This window comes from Carassius gibelio, chromosome B18 (assembly GCF_023724105.1).
Source record: "Carassius gibelio isolate Cgi1373 ecotype wild population from Czech Republic chromosome B18, carGib1.2-hapl.c, whole genome shotgun sequence".
Taxonomy (NCBI): domain Eukaryota; kingdom Metazoa; phylum Chordata; class Actinopteri; order Cypriniformes; family Cyprinidae; genus Carassius; species Carassius gibelio.
Window position 1 is genome coordinate 16,412,030 of NC_068413.1, and position 17,418 is coordinate 16,429,447.

Genomic DNA, 17,418 nt, shown 5'->3' on the forward strand with positions numbered 1-17,418 from the left:
ACCAACTGGCACTGATTACACACACTGCAGGTTTTTAAAGAAAAAAAATATTGTATGCAAAATGTAGATTAATATTTTATTTTTGTCATTTTATGTATACGTAAAAAAACACCATCAACAACAACATGGTGAATTGTGTTGGGATGAAGGGTTGATATGAAAATAACTCAAGTTAGACTACTTTTAAAATTGCATTATTTAACTACTTGTTATAGAAAGTAATGTTGCACTGTGTAAATATGCAGGAGCTCTGAGATGTACGGAGGTGCTAACCCAAAAAAACATTAAAATCTTAAAATGTATTCTAAAATATACAGGTAGCCAGTGGAGCGAGGCCAAAATACGAGTAATGTGTTCTTGTTTCCGGGTTCCTGTTAGTTGTTTGTTTATTTACATTAATTCTTGCAGGTTTGCATCATATTCCGAGTTTGCATTTGACTGTTTTTATTGTTTTTGAGGAACACTGAGTGTGTTTTTGTGCAGTGAGATGAGTAACCACAAATGTAGTCCAGAACTACAGTAAGATCATGTTCACACACAACACTCTGATGTTACTCCTGATCTCTGTCTCCATGGCAACAACAGAGCTGTCACTCAACACATGGAAACAAAGTTACTGGAGTTATTTACATGAAAAATTTTTATGCAAATTTAAAAATACAATTTTACTAGTTACTTGGAGAAAAGAAGAAAAAAATGTTCTAACTACCTGCAACACTGGTCACTAAACTACAGCCATTAATGCAGAAAGTGTCTGTTCTGTAGCTTCATCTACTGCAGGAAGTGAATACAGACACAGAGTCATGGACAGAGATCTTCAGCTCCACCGAGTGAATGTGACCGGTCACTGCTGGAACACATGATCCTCTAATCACTTCAGTTCACCAGCAATCATCAAAAACCAGCTGCAGGCATCAGCCTCACTCACGCTAAATACTTCATATTAATAAAAAAGTGTTTGTGATGCAGGCTGATTCTGGTTACATTGTTTAAAATGGTAATGACACCAATCATGCAATTAAAATAATACGCTGATTTTATAAGTAACTTGAATTAGAGATTTCTAAACTGAATCTGAATAGCAAATAACAAAAGCTACAGGAAAATCATGTTCATAAAGACTTATTTTTATTGGCAGTGGAAAATAAGTTTCAGTATTTTATTGAAATGAAAGCAATAAATAATACTGTGATAAAAATAGTTCACAAGTACTTAGACTGTACATTATTTCTATTAGAGGACCAGAATATTTATTTAAATAAAAGACAATAAAAAGATAGTAACATGATTTAAATTGTACATAAGTCACTAAAGAATGTAAAATTACAAAAACAGAAAAGAGAGACTGGGATGATTCCAGCCTGCGCTTCTGATAGCATCCGAAAATAACAACTCAGTTCCTACATAAAGGCTGATAACACACCGTATCAAAAAGGTCTCGGAAAACAACAGGACTGGGCTAGAAATAGAAGGCTTCATTACAGTGATACGATACACACACACACACACACACACGGATCGTGCGGACAGGTCACGGATTGGTCCATCTGAGTGAAACACACACACACACACACACACACATACAGTCAGTCTCTCTCTCTCTCTCTCACTAACACACACACACATCTAACGCAGCACCAGGGAATGGATAAACAGTGACTTTAAGTCAAACAGATGCTAGAAAAACCTGGCATCAACATCACATCTGTAGAAAGATGTATTCAAAATAGCCCTCATAATTATTATAAATTATGGCTTATCCAAGGGATTGATTTGGTGTCAGAGGATATAAAACACGTATCAACCCTGATATTCACACAACACCATTGATTCAGACCACTTTCTCACAATCAACAGGAAAAAACTGATGAAGAGAAGAGCAAAGTTAAGATAAATCACAAAATACTTTTAGCTGGATGAATTCAAACAAAAGGAATAAGTATCTGAGAGGATAAAATACTCAGAGAATGATAAGAATGAGATTACACCTACAGATGGAAATGTACAAACTCTGGACTTGTGATACATAAATTAGAGCTAAAAGAGTTGAACTGGATCAAGACTCCAGAATTAAAAGGTGACCGAATCCAGCAACAGTCGATACGTGAATGCCGCTCCTTTTACATAAATAGAGGCATCGAATCTGACGTGTGACAGGGTTGTGATGAAACCCAAGCGCTCCTCATCCTCCGCTGCACCTGAGAACACACACAGAATGAGAAGCTCAGAACTACAGCTGTAGTGCAGGTCCTGAAAGATCAACTGTTTTCTCCAGACTGGTGAAGTGAAAGACTGAAGTGTCACGTGACAGACGGCTGGAGTAATGTGTTACTCAATACTAAAATTATCTTAATCCAAGCTTTGTCTTCAGAATAATCAAACACAAAAATATAAAAACGTTATTAGTGTAACTTTATTCTTGAATAAAGAATATCTAGAATATCTCAGTTCAGCAGAAGCGAGGAGAACTGGAGACGGACTCTAACAGCGCAGAGTTATGATTCAGAGCAAACACTACAGGCCTTGTGTGCTGACGGAGGATACGGTCCATGCTGACTTCACACTTTAGGAGTCAGATGTGAGACTACAGAAGCTTTATCTGCTGCATCTTCCTCTAAGAGCTTCTGAACCATCTCTGATCATCTCTCAATTCCAGAAACAACACAATATAAATGTAAAACTGGTCCAGTAATATGACATTTGTATCATCTGTTCAGTGATGTACACACATTTTTATTTGGCTGACACTGAGGCATCTTGAAGAGGCTCGTGTGAAAGACTCACCTGACTCTGATCAGCAGGAGTACGTTCTGACCGCAGCAGAGTCCAGACGCTGAACACACACACCTCCTGCAGCACAGACACACACGTCAGTGACACACACACACACACACACCTCCTGCAGTACAGAAACACATGTCAGTGACACACACACACACACACACACACCTGCAGCCAGACACACACACACACCTCCTGCAGCACAGACACACACGTCAGTGACACACACACACACACACACACACACACTGGTACTGCTTGGTGATTTCAAATCTCTGCTCACCTCATTTGATCTCAAGCTAGTGTCTACTACAGCGACTCACAAATCAGGCAATCAACTGTACCTCATCTACACGCACTGTTGCTCTGTGGGCCACTCTTCAGTTGCTCCACTGCACACCTCAGACCACTTCCTCATTACTGCTAACCTAGCACTGACTCCTGAAGCGTCACACACTCCAACACAGGACACGATGGAACCTACGCTCACTCTCTCCATCTCGCCTATTCTCTTTGGTTTCATCCTCACTTCCTTCACTCTCTCAGTTCTCAGCTCTGGACACAAATAGTGCTACGGACACTCTTTGCTCCACTTTAACCTCTTGCTTGGACAACTTTTGCCCACTGTTGTCTAGACCAGCACGCACTGCCCCATCTGCCCCCTGGCTGTCCAAAGTTCTCCGTGAACATCGCTCTAAACTCAGGGCTGCAGAGAGAAAATGGCAGAAATCAAGAAACTCTACCGACCTCAGTGTGTATCAGTCTCTCCTCTCTTCCTTCTCTGAAAATGTCTTCACTGCTAAAACATCCTACTACCATAACAAAATTAACAGCTGTTGTTGGGCTCGGACACTCTTCAAAACTTTCTCTTCTTTTCTTAATCCACCTCCTCCATCGAATCTTACAGCGGACGACTTTGCAGCTTTCGTCACAAATAAGACAAGATCCATCAGTGACCAATCCTCCAGACCGCAGACTGAGGACAACTTCACAATGACCGATGCACACTCTTTATCCTCCTCCTTCCCACTCTCAGAGATGGACATCTCCAAAATTATCCTGTCCAATCATCCTACTACTTGTCCACTTGATCCTATCCCCAATCACCTCAGAAGAATCGCAGCTTCAAAATCCTCTGTACTCATCTTACTGGACCTGTCTGCTGCTTCTGACGCTGTTAATCACCAGATTCTCCTGTCCACCCTCAGAAAGATGGGAATCTCTGGAACTGCTCTCCTGTGGGTTAAGTCCTACCTCTCTGACAGATCCTTCAGTGTGTCTTGGAGGCGTGAAGTTTCAAAGTCACACCACCTTGCTACTGGGGTTCCTCAAGGCTCAGTATTGGGACCACTTCTCTTCTCCATCTACATGATGTCATTAGGATCTGTCATTCAGAGGCATGGCTTTTCTTATCACTGCTATGCTGATGACACCCAACTCTACTTCTCATTCCAGCCTGATGACCCGACGGTAGCTGCTCGCATTTCAGCCTGTCTGAGTGACATTTCTAGCTGGATGAATGACCATCACCTTCAGCTCAACCTTAATAAGACACAACTGCTGGTGATTCCAGCTAACCCATTGCTTCATCACAACTTCTCTCTACAGAGCTGGGTTCATCAACCATTACTCCTTCGAGGACAGCCAGAAACCTAGGAGTTGTGATGGATCATCAGTTAAGCTTCACAGACCACATTGCTAAAATGACCCGGTCCTGCAGGTTTGCCTTATACAACATTAGGAAGATTAGACCCTTCCTGTCAGAGCAAGCAACCCAACTTCTTGTCCAAGCTCTTGTTCTCTCCAGACTGGACTATTGTAATGCTGTCTTGGCTCTTCCTGCATGTACTCAAGCCTCTGCAAATGATCCAGAATGCAGCAGCGAGGGTTGTCTTCAATGAGCCAAAAAAAGCTCATGTTACTCCTCTCCTCATCAGGTTACACTGGCTACCAGTAGCCGCTCTCATCAAATTCAAGGTACTGATGCTTGACTACAAGACGACCACTGGCACGGCACCAACTTACCTAAACTCACTAATTCAATCTTATGTGCCCTCCAAAAGTTTGCGATCTACAAGTGAACGACGCCTTGTGGTGCCATCCCAAAGAAGTTCAAAATCAATCTCACTGACATTTTCCTGGACTGTGCCCAGCTGGTGGAATGACCTCCAGATCTCAAATCAAACAGCTCAAACAAGTCTTTACTCATTTAAAAAAAAGGATCGAAAGACACATCTTTTTTGCCAGTACTTGACCAACTAATACTAGGACTTACCTTTTCATTTCTTGTCTTTCATATTCTTAAAAAAACAACAACAAAAAAAACAATAAAAAAAACAACAACCCTGGCTATGTGTTCTGTACTAGACTGAGACTTGTCATGGCACTTGTATACTGTTGTTGTTCTCTTGTTGGTCTGATTGCTTCACACACACACACCAGTGACACACACACACACGCACCGTCCAGCTGTGGTCTCTTGGTCAGTGCGTCTGCAGTGTTCACTCTGAAGCTGGCTGGCAGTGTGTCTGCGGAGCGCACGTCTTTGGGCCTGAACTTCTTCCTCCAGGACGGTGTGCGGCGGAAGTTCTTGTCGTCGTCCTGCGGAGACACGGCTGTGCTGTGAAGCGCTCGGATGACATACGACTGCAGACTGAAGCAGTGGACTGAACTCACCTCCTCGAGTCTCCGCTCGGTTCCTGCGGTCAGCAGACGGCTGTACTCGTGCTCCAGCACTGCCCTCGCCTGCACACACACACACACACACACCTGACCACAGCGCTCACAACACAGATAGGGATGCACCCATATCAACATTCTGGCTGAAAGCTGATAACCAATACGTTGGCTGATAAATCTATCGTAATTTTTATTAAAGTTTTTGAAAGATTGAAAATGTCTTATATGATATAAGTTATGATCACAACTTTCAGCAACTTTCAGCATGTGCTGTTCAGGACTGGGATCCATTTGATCCCAAACATCAGGATCATCCTGATCCCAGCAGAAGGGTGCAATATTTGACAATATATAGGACAATATTTGGCTGAGATTTAGTAAAATATGTAATCTGAGAAAAAAAAGATTCTAAATATTGAGAAATTTGCTTTTAAAGTCGTCTAAATGGAGTTCTTAGCATTGCATACTACTAATATTTATGGTAGGACATTATAACTAAATATCTTTACTTAATACCCTAATGATTTTTGGTATAAAATAGGGCCGGGACTTTAACGCGTTAATTGAGATTAATTAATTACACAAAAAATAACGCGTTAACTAAGAATAATTACAGAAAAAAACCCCCCCCGCATTTTTAATAACTTATTTTTGCACCGCGGAACGTTTCTCACTGGATGAGTTTCGGCGGACCGATTATACTGAAGCACCAACTAGAGTTCGCATATCACCGCCTTCTTTTACTGTCTATGATCACCGCAGCACACATTGAGCCTCAAGTATCACCTCAACGCAAAACATATAGCAGCTAGCGTGGACTTTACACTTTATGTTGAACTATGTATTATTTTTTGGTGCAACCGTTTGTTGAACTCTTTATTGTTTTGGCCAAGGTTATTGAGAGTTGGACTTAGTATGTTATGGCCTCTGAAGCAACAGAGAGATGTTTTCTAATAGTCAGTGTTTCTAATGTTCTGAATGTAATTGACAGTATTGTGTTTTACTTAAAAAAAAAAAAAAACGCTTTACAAAAGGTTTCAAGACCTATAAGCTTACAGAATTTCTGAAATGTACTATTTCTAAATTGTTTCAAAATATGCTATTGCTACACTTCATGGCAAAAATTGCACTGGTCTGCTAGACTTGGGTGAACAAAAATAAACAATATTTTGTTGATTAAGCTTATGTATTCAGTCATCATTCAATGGTATACTATAAATCCATGTGAAAATAAATTACTTCTCACTGTTCTCAGGTCAAATATTTATATGCGATTAAAATGCGATTAATTTCGATTAATTAATTACAAAGCCTCTAATTAATTAGATTAATTTTTTTAATCGAGTCCTGGCCCTAGTATAAAAAGAGAAATGTATAATTGTGACTCATACAATGTATTGTTGTCTATTGCTACAAATATACGTCAGATGAGGGTCTGAATGTTTAAAATGAACTGAAAACGGAAGGAAATGTTTGTACTGTTTTTTATTGTGCTGTTTTTGGTCTCTTCAAGTCGGCTAACTGTTCTACATGTTGTTCTTCACACAGCTAGTGCTCTACAGTGTGACTGGAGTCCTATTCAGAGCTATGAAGATGTGGATTTGGTAATCTGGAGTCTAGTCTGGTTCTGGATCAGGTTGCTGCAATCCAATGCTATTTTGAAATGTAACCTGGATTAGCTAATTCTGTGGTTTCCAAACCAGATGAACGCTTCTGAATCCCATGTCCCAGGAGTCTCTGGTCTGAGATCTGATGACCGCTGGAGTCTCACCTGTGTGCACTGTGTAGGGATCTGCAGCAGCAGGGCCAAGGCGTTGTGGTCGAAGGACTCGTCCAGAGCGAGGAGCGCTCCGTGAACCCCGCTCTCCAGAAGATTCCCAGCATACTCCTTCAGACCGATGGCCTGGACCCAGCTGACCACACGCTCGCTCGTCCACACCAGCACATCTGCAGCAGCAGCAGCGTCAGCACCCTCTCTCACACACACATGCACACACACTCACACACGCACTGCTCACACACACGCACACACACACGCACACACACGCACGCACACACACGCATGCACGCACACGCATGCACGCACACACACACAGGCACGCACACACACACTCACACACGCACACACTAGGGCTGCACGATGTGTTGTTTAAGCATCGATATCGCGATGTACAAATCCACGATAGTCACATCGCAGGATGTGCGATGTAGGCTGTCATAGACAGTTGATCCGTTATTCATTAACTGAATGGGCCAAAGAGCGCGTGCCAAAGCGAGCCCCGGCCGCACGCTCAATGTCTTCAAACAACACGAGCGCTGTCTTGCTCTCTCTCCCTCGCGCATATTAATCAATTGACACGATGGTGTCGATGTTTAAATCCAAGTTTGCTCGCCCCATTTTTGTTTGTAAGAATATTTTTTTATTTCATATCGCAATATATAATCGCAGAAAAATAAAATATCGCAATGTAAATTTTTCCCAATATCGTGCAGCCCTAACACTCTCACACACACACACACACTCACACACACACACCCATTGCTCACACACACAGACAGACCAGCACACTCACCTTTGACCTCCACCTGGGACTCATCACGCCTGCGCTCCAGCTCTTTCCTGTCGTAGTTCAGCCGTCTCAAACACATCACACCACACTGAAAACTGTTCCTGCAGAGAGAGAGACAGAGAGAGTGTGAGAGTGAGAGAGAGCGAGAGATAGAGTGAGAGTGTGTGAGAGAGAGACAGAGTGAAAGAGAGTGAGAGTGTGAGAGAGAGAGACAGAGAGTGAAAGAGTGAGTGTGAGAGAGAGAGTGAGAGAGTGTGAGAGAGAGAGTGTGTGAGAATGTGAGAGAGAGACAGAATGAGAGAGAGTGTGAGAGAGGGTGTGAGTGTGTGTGAGAAAGAGAGAGTGAGAGTGTGAGAGATAGAGTGTGAGAGAGAGTGTGAGAGAGAGAGTGAGAGAGTGTGAGAGAGAGTGTGAGAGAGAGAGTGACAGAGAGTGAGAGAGTGTGAGAGAGGGTGTGAGAAAGAGAGAGATAGTGTGTTTGAGAGTGTGTGTGAGAGAGACACTGCAGAGCTCATTCAGACAGTCACACCAGACTCAACGAGAGAACGTGCTTCATTTAACAAACGACTATTTCATAATCAACAACGTCAACATGAATGAGGTTTATCTATCTAAACTACTTTTTATTATTATCCTTCATTTATTTTTAATCACCATTTTGTATAACCTGTTGTTTAATTGTATTTAAGAGACTTCGCTGTTCTAGTTTTCTTTTATTTCTCTATTTGTTTGGCCTAATAACATCTGGCACAGGGACGACCCATGAAACTAGACTCCAGGCTGATCAGAGAACATGACATTCACCAATGCTGATTAATGTCCACATCACGATTCTTCTGCTCATTTCAACACTCCTCGTAAGGGATGTGGCCAAAGTCAAATATATTACACACTTAATATTATATAATATATTATATAATATACACATTTATTTCCTTTAGGGGTGGCGTGGTACACGTCAATAGCTTTCTGAACAGTGAATAGGAGCACATCCCGACGAGCATCTTCACGTTACACAGGCCGGATGGTTCATTTATGACTGGGAGAACACTTCTGGAAGCCAGACTGTGCTCAGCATCTTGGTTTAGTGGAGACTGACCTGTGGAAGCTGTCCACCATCTTCAGCTGACCGCGCAGGTCTTTTTTGGTCAGATGATCCAGCATACGAGCGTCCACCAGCGACTCCATGAAGTAGCTGCGGTACTGAGGCAGACCGAGGCTGGGCAGCCAGGCGTTACCGATCCACTCGTGGTTCATGTCCCCGTAGGCCAGAGTCTGAGGGGCCACACACACACACACACACACACACACACACTCAGTCAGTCAGAACACTACTCTCCTACAAACACACAACACCTCAAGATATAACAGCACACAACATCACGCAGAAGAGACTCTGATCATAAGCACAGCAGATGAGAGAGAGCTCTGTTCTCAGTGTGATCAGACACACAGGGCTCTGAATGAACGCTGAATGAAAACAGACACGTCCAGCTCTCATCTCAGCCTCAAACACTTCTCTGAGGACAGAAGTGTAATGTGATTCATCAGAAGAGAGAGAGAGACAGAGGTTCAAACCTGGGCCCAGCTGGCCTCCTCGTCCTCCTGGTGTTAGCATGTTAGCATGTGGAGCGAGAGGAGACTCAGTAGAGGAATCTAACATGACGTGACACAGTGAACACACATTAGCATTAGCATTAGCGTGACTGACCGTGAGCGGCGTGGTGGCCAGACTCTCCATCTCCTCGTGTGTGAGCCAGACATTCCCAGAACACTACAGACATCCGTGAGCGACAGAAGACATCAGGAGAGCAGAAGAGTGTTAGTGAGCGGCAGGAACATTAGTGACCACAGACATCCCAGCAGGGGTTAATGAGTGAGGCATGCACAGAGAGAGAGAGAGAGACTAATGAATCACTAATGACCCAAATATTTAGATTTAACCCTGTAAGGCCCGTAGATGTAATATTACAGCATCAGTTCTTCATTTTCTTTCTCTAAGATCACATCTACACAACTAATGATCATATTCTTCAGTCTTGCAATGCTATTAAAGCTCTCACTCACTTCATCAGGTTTTGTACATATATTCAGAACATTTATATAATAACTTTTTTTTCCCATACAAATATGATTTATTTGATCATTATTGTGTATAGAAACAGACTACTGTAATGGAGTAACAGAAGTTAAAGAGCTGCAATATTACAACAACTCACTGAAACTGACTCAAATGTCAAAAATGTAAAGACATATCTGTATAAGAGACCTCAACTTTTTTTTTTTCACAGATTTTTTCTATATTTGGGTTTTCTAGGGTTAAAACGTGATAAAATTCCAGGTTTGTGGATGTTTATAGGGCTGCAAATGAGGCCGAATTTATTTGATCAGTATGGCTATAAATTATAGTAAGAATTATGCTTTTAATAATTATTATTACTACTACTACTAAATAAAATTAATTTGCATACTAGTGTAAAATTATAATACTAATATTTACTGCTGTCAATTTAAATTTCATTAAACTTTTGTTGTGACAGAAAACGGCAGGAAGCCTTTGAAGCGCTCTGAATCCCTAAATCACTAGATCTGTAGATCTGAGTGATGTCATGATTCCGCTCTACACAAGACACTGCTTGAGTTTCACAGATCCTCCCAGTGTCCCCCGCAGACGCTGGTGTGTTTAGGGTTGTGTGAAGGGGGTCTCCTACCGTTCTGGAGGTGGGTGGCACCGAGGGGCTGGTGAGGGACATGATCTCCTGGATGGCGAGGCGTAGTTTGAGGCGGTGAAGAGGGTTGCTGATGCCGATCTCACGCTGGATCTCGGTGTCGGACAGAGCAGACATGATGGCTCCGCTCTTCACGTTAGCACGGCACGCCGCTACGTACCACGCCGGCATCCCCACCCACAGCTGCAGAACACAACACAGTACTTCACCACAACACACATCGAAATCACTGTCCTTTATTCCCTTCAAAGTATTAATTACAATTATCACAATTGACACTGAATGACGTTTATATCCTTGTTTGATGCAACTGCATGCCGTATTTGTAATTGAAAAGAAACAAGCTGAAAACACTTCAAAAGAAAAATGTTTAGTGCTTTTCTATTGTAAATTAAGCCTCAAGTGTCAAAATACATCAGACTGGTTTCTTCTTTAAATTATTAAAAAAGTAACAAATATGAATGGTATTATGTAAAACTAAAATAATGGCATCCATAATTGTTATTGCGATCAGAACTTTGATTGATTGTGCAGCTCTGATATAAATGATTATTGGTTGTGATCTGATCCTCTATTGATGATCTGTGTGTCACGATTGCAGTCTGTCTGCAGGTTTCCTGAACACCACTTCCTGTAGGATTGTGCATGCTCTTACATCCTCCGTCTTTGATATGACACATGTATAGATGCATTAATGTACGTATTTTAATGCATGTTGTTATTATTAAAAGTTGATGAACACCTAGTTTGCCTTCATGGGAATATATAAACACTGAATGAATGAAATGATCTGCTGTTGCGTGTGAATGTTCCCAGGTGAAGCTGTTCTGTGGTCCGTATCTGTACCTCGAGCCACACCACCACCGTGGGACCGTCCCACTGAGCGAAGGGCAGACCCCGGCGACACGCTTCCTCCAGCAGCTCGTGTCTGAAACACAGCATCATGAGCACGCTTCACACTCCAGCCGTGTAGGAACGACACACACAGAGCACGGAGAAGAGCATGCAGTGAGGAAACACTTCCAGCATCAAATCAGTGTCAAACATCAGGAGCTGGGAATAAACTAACAATAAACTAATGAAATATTAATTCCATTTATATTACAGTGCTATTGTGTTACGCCTTCTGCTGACACTGTTATTATTGTTTCTTTCTAAAACACCAGTGTGAATGTAATTCAGACTGAGACAGTGGACCACAAATAAAAACAGGGCTGAGTTTTCTCACAAACTAACATGGGTTGGAGCTCTTAATTTTGAACTCTCAAAGTGCATTAGACAGAATAACTTAACTTTAAAATGAACAGAAAGAGCACAGAAGGAGCAGACGTGTGTGTGTGTGTGTGTGTGTGTGTGGAGCAAGCCTGAGACATGCAGGGTGTTGATGAGCATCATCCAGACAGTGTGCGGTCGGTCACTTACCCTGAGTTTGGGCTGTGAGGGAGTGTGAGGAGAGAGGAGGAACACAAGCATGATGAGACACTGACAGACATCAATCATGACAGATCATCTTCTGATGGGACACACCCACCAAACACACACACATTCATGGAGAACAACACTGAAACAGGTGGAGCTGTGACTGAACAGTGAAGCAGATGATGAACCGAACTCCTGTTTTACTCACTTCTTCTGCAGCTTTCGGTTCTTCTCTGCAGGGCCGCCCAGTTTCCCCAGAGTCAGGGCGTCCTGTGCACTTCCTCCATCAGGTGCAGCTGCCAGCGCTGCTCCACACACACACACACACACACACACACACACAGTGATCAGAGGAACATCACATCTGCTTGTTCTCTCACAGAACACACTCCACCGGTCTACTGTATATAATGTGTGGTGATAGCGGTGGGCAAACTGTAATTTGTTATAACCCCTCGTGTATGATTTTATCATTAAACTGAAACAAGCCTGGATTATTTTCCTGAATAAACATGCACTGCTGTTAAACAGGTTTTTTTTTTTAAATGTAAAATATTTAAATGGATTTACATGCACGCAATTGATGACGGAGCACGTGTCTAATATAATTATTATTTTCATCCAAGCAGAATTATGAATATTTATATTCCGCTGTCAGCTGTGCCCTGTGCATTAGTTCATATCCAAGATTATTCACGTTCAACCCTGAAACTTTTATACCACACGTGTCATTTTCTGAACAGAACTTGGCAACCCTTCACATTAAGTTCTGTTCGTTAACATCACTTAACTATAGAAGTTCACAAACTAGGAATGAAAAATTCTTCTAAAGCTTCAATATTTACTTACATGTTATTTAAATTAAAGCTGTGTCTTTAATAGACCTCAGCTAACTAACAATGAACAGATTTATGATTATTAATTTAAAGATTAATAAATACTGCAACTAAAATGTTTTGATCCCAGTTAAAGCATGAACGTTAACTAACACAAGGTTATTGTGAAGTGTTACTGCTCCTTTCTGTTTGTCTATATTGTCAAAGTTTCTAAAAAAACAATAATTTTTTAAAATCTTTAACCCTTTCTTCATTTTGGCTTTCTATCATCTTATCTCATCAGATTCTCATTATTTCAATATTTCTCATTAAAATAGAAATAAAGCAGAATAACTAATTCTAATGGTGCAAACTCATATTAGACTAGTCTTTGAGACATCATTAGTGTATTTCTGTGTGTAGTGTGTGAGCATGAGTGTGTGTAGCGTGTGAGCATGAGTGTGTGTAGCGTGTGAGCATGAGTGTGTGAGCATGAGTGTGTGTAGCGTGTGAGTGTGTGTAGCGTGTGAGCATGAGTGTGTGTAGCGTGTGAGCATGAGTGTGTGTAGCGTGTGAGCATGAGCGTGTGTAGCGTGTGAGCATGAGTGTGTGTAGCGTGTGAGTGTGTGTAGCGTGTGAGTGTGTGTAGCGTGTGAGCATGAGTGTGTGTGTAGCGTGTGAGCATGAGTGTGTGTAGCGTGTGAGCATGAGCGTGTGTAGCGTGTGAGCATGAGTGTGTGTAGCGTGTGAGCGTGTGTAGCGTGTGAGCATGAGTGTGTGTAGCGTGTGAGCATGAGTGTGTGTAGCGTGTGAGCATGAGCGTGTGTAGCGTGTGAGCATGAGCGTGTGTAGCGTGTGAGTGTGTGTAGCGTGTGAGCATGAGTGTGTGTAGCGTGTGAGCATGAGCGTGTGTAGCGTGTGAGCATGAGTGTGTGTAGCGTGTGAGTGTGTGTAGCGTGTGAGCATGAGTGTGTGTAGCGTGTGAGCATGAGCGTGTGTAGCGTGTGAGCATGAGCGTGTGTAGCGTGTGAGCATGAGCGTGTGTGTAGCGTGTGAGCATGAGCGTGTGTGTAGCGTGTGAGCATGAGCGTGTGTGTAGCGTGTGAGCATGAGCGTGTGTAGCGTGTGAGCATGAGTGTGTGTAGCGTGTGAGCATGAGCGTGTGTAGCGTGTGAGCATGAGCGTGTGTAGCGTGTGAGCATGAGTGTGTGTAGCGTGTGAGCATGAGCGTGTGTGTAGCGTGTGAGCATGAGTGTGTGTAGCGTGTGAGCATGAGCGTGTGTAGCGTGTGAGCATGAGTGTGTGTAGCGTGTGAGCATGAGCGTGTGTAGCGTGTGAGCATGAGCGTGTGTAGCGTGTGAGTGTGTGTAGCGTGTGAGCATGAGTGTGTGTAGCGTGTGAGCATGAGCGTGTGTAGCGTGTGAGCATGAGTGTGTGTAGCGTGTGAGTGTGTGTAGCGTGTGAGCATGAGTGTGTGTAGCGTGTGAGCATGAGTGTGTGTAGCGTGTGAGCATGAGCGTGTGTAGCGTGTGAGCATGAGCGTGTGTAGCGTGTGAGCATGAGCGTGTGTGTAGCGTGTGAGCATGAGTGTGTGTAGCGTGTGAAGTGTGTGAGCATGAGCGTGTGTAGCGTGTGAGCATGAGTGTGTGTAGCGTGTGAGCATGAGCGTGTGTAGCGTGTGAGCATGAGCGTGTGTAGCGTGTGAGCATGAGCGTGTGTAGCGTGTGAGCATGAGCGTGTGTAGCGTGTGAGCATGAGCGTGTGTAGCGTGTGAGCATGAGCGTGTGTAGCGTGTGAGCATGAGCGTGTGTAGCGTGTGAGCATGAGCGTGTGTGTAGCGTGTGAGCATGAGTGTGTGTAGCGTGTGAAGTGTGTGAGCATGAGCGTGTGTAGCGTGTGAGCATGAGTGTGTGTAGCGTGTGAAGTGTGTGAGCATGAGCGTGTGTAGCGTGTGAGCATGAGCGTGTGTAGCGTGTGAGCATGAGTGTGTGTAGCGTGTGAGCATGAGTGTGTGTAGCGTGTGAGCATGAGTGTGTGTAGCGTGTGAGCATGAGTGTGTGTAGCGTGTGAGTGTGTGTAGCGTGTGAGTGTGTGTAGCGTGTGAGCATGAGTGTGTGTGTAGCGTGTGAGCATGAGTGTGTGTAGCGTGTGAGCATGAGCGTGTGTAGCGTGTGAGCATGAGTGTGTGTAGCGTGTGAGCGTGTGTAGCGTGTGAGCATGAGTGTGTGTAGCGTGTGAGCATGAGTGTGTGTAGCGTGTGAGCATGAGCGTGTGTAGCGTGTGAGCATGAGCGTGTGTAGCGTGTGAGTGTGTGTAGCGTGTGAGCATGAGTGTGTGTAGCGTGTGAGCATGAGCGTGTGTAGCGTGTGAGCATGAGTGTGTGTAGCGTGTGAGTGTGTGTAGCGTGTGAGCATGAGTGTGTGTAGCGTGTGAGCATGAGTGTGTGTAGCGTGTGAGCATGAGCGTGTGTAGCGTGTGAGCATGAGTGTGTGTAGCGTGTGAGCATGAGTGTGTGTAGCGTGTGAGCAGCGTGTGAGCATGAGTGTGTGTAGCGTGTGAGCATGAGTGTGTGTAGCGTGTGAGCATGAGTGTGTGTAGCGTGTGAGCATGAGTGTGTGTAGAGTGTGAGCATGAGTGTGTGTAGCGTGTGAGCAGCGTGTGAGCATGAGTGTGTGTAGCGTGTGAGCATGAGTGTGTGTAGCGTGTGAGCATGAGTGTGTGTAGCGTGTGAGCAGCGTGTGAGCATGAGTGTGTGTAGCGTGTGAGCATGAGTGTGTGTAGCGTGTGAGCAGCGTGTGAGCATGAGTGTGTGTAGCGTGTGAGCATGAGTGTGTGTAGCGTGTGAGCAGCGTGTGAGCATGAGTGTGTGTAGCGTGTGAGCATGAGTGTGTGTAGCGTGTGAGCATGAGTGTGTGTAGCGTGTGAGCATGAGTGTGTGTGTAGTGTGTAGCGTGTGAGCATGAGTGTGTGTAGCGTGTGAGCATGAGTGTGTGTGTAGTGTGTAGCGTGTGAGCATGAGCGTGTGTAGCGTGTGAGCATGAGCGTGTGTGTAGCGTGTGAGCATGAGTGTGTGTAGCGTGTGAGCATGAGCGTGTGAGCATGAGTGTGTGTAGCGTGTGAGCATGAGCGTGTGTAGCGTGTGAGCATGAGCGTGTGTAGCGTGTGAGTGTGTGTAGCGTGTGAGCATGAGTGTGTGTAGCGTGTGAGCATGAGCGTGTGTGTAGCGTGTGAGCATGAGTGTGTGTAGCGTGTGAGCATGAGCGTGTGTAGCGTGTGAGCATGAGTGTGTGTAGCGTGTGAGCATGAGCGTGTGTAGCGTGTGAGCATGAGCGTGTGTAGCGTGTGAGTGTGTGTAGCGTGTGAGCATGAGTGTGTGTAGCGTGTGAGCATGAGCGTGTGTAGCGTGTGAGCATGAGTGTGTGTAGCGTGTGAGTGTGTGTAGCGTGAGAGCATGAGTGTGTGTAGCGTGTGAGCATGAGTGTGTGTAGCGTGTGAGCATGAGCGTGTGTAGCGTGTGAGCATGAGCGTGTGTAGCGTGTGAGCATGAGTGTGTGTGTAGCGTGTGAAGTGTGTGAGCATGAGCGTGTGTAGCGTGTGAGCATGAGTGTGTGTAGCGTGTGAGCATGAGCGTGTGTAGCGTGTGAGCATGAGCGTGTGTAGCGTGTGAGCATGAGCGTGTGTAGCGTGTGAGCATGAGCGTGTGTAGCGTGTGAGCATGAGCGTGTGTAGCGTGTGAGCATGAGTGTGTGTAGCGTGTGAGCATGAGCGTGTGTGTAGCGTGTGAGCATGAGTGTGTGTAGCGTGTGAAGTGTGTGAGCATGAGCGTGTGTAGCGTGTGAGCATGAGCGTGTGTAGCGTGTGGATGACACACACCTGGCCCAGGACACTCTTTCCCCCCCGGACTGGCTCTGCTCTTCTCCTTCTTTGTGAACAGTCGACCGATGGAGGACTTGATGCTCTTCTTCTTGGCTGCTTTGTTGAGTGAGTCCTGACTGCTGTTACTGCTGCTGGGATTACTGCCCGCTCCGTCCTGCAGCCCGGCTCTGGACACACACACACACACACACACACACACACACACACACACACACACACACACACACACGTCAGATCTCTGCTCCTGTATGAACTCATGGTTGAGATGCTGTGTGTCTGTGTCTCTGTGTGTGGGCGTGTCTGTCTGTGTGTGTGTGCGCGCATGTGTGTGTGTGTGTGTGTGTGTCTGTTCGCACGCACGTGTGTGCGTCTGTGTCTGTGTGCGTGTATGTGTGTGCGCGTGTGTCTATGTCTGTGTGCGTGCGTGTGTCTGTGTGCATCTGTGCGTGTGTGTATGTGTCTGTGCGCATGTGTCTGTGTGTGCATCTGTGTCTGTGTCTGTGCGCGTGCATGTCTGTGCGATATGGACAAAAAAAAACTATCACGATT

General features: G+C 44.5%; 1 protein-coding gene across 1 annotated transcript in view; it reads right to left on the reverse strand.

Moving 5' to 3' along the window:
* Positions 1–1,106: 1,106 nt before the first annotated feature.
* The window catches only part of LOC127977473 (liprin-alpha-1-like), a 35,619-nt gene continuing 19,307 nt past the window's right edge, over positions 1,107–17,418 (reverse strand). The window contains 13 exon segments of the mRNA XM_052582343.1: positions 1,107–2,198; positions 2,785–2,850; positions 5,244–5,382; positions 5,458–5,526; positions 7,232–7,407; positions 8,034–8,131; positions 9,130–9,305; positions 9,742–9,804; positions 10,742–10,942; positions 11,606–11,687; positions 12,182–12,193; positions 12,387–12,483; positions 16,867–17,036. Of these exon segments, the coding sequence (XP_052438303.1) occupies positions 2,795–2,850; positions 5,244–5,382; positions 5,458–5,526; positions 7,232–7,407; positions 8,034–8,131; positions 9,130–9,305; positions 9,742–9,804; positions 10,742–10,942; positions 11,606–11,687; positions 12,182–12,193; positions 12,387–12,483; positions 16,867–17,036 (1,339 nt within the window). The 3' untranslated portion in view covers positions 1,107–2,198; positions 2,785–2,794.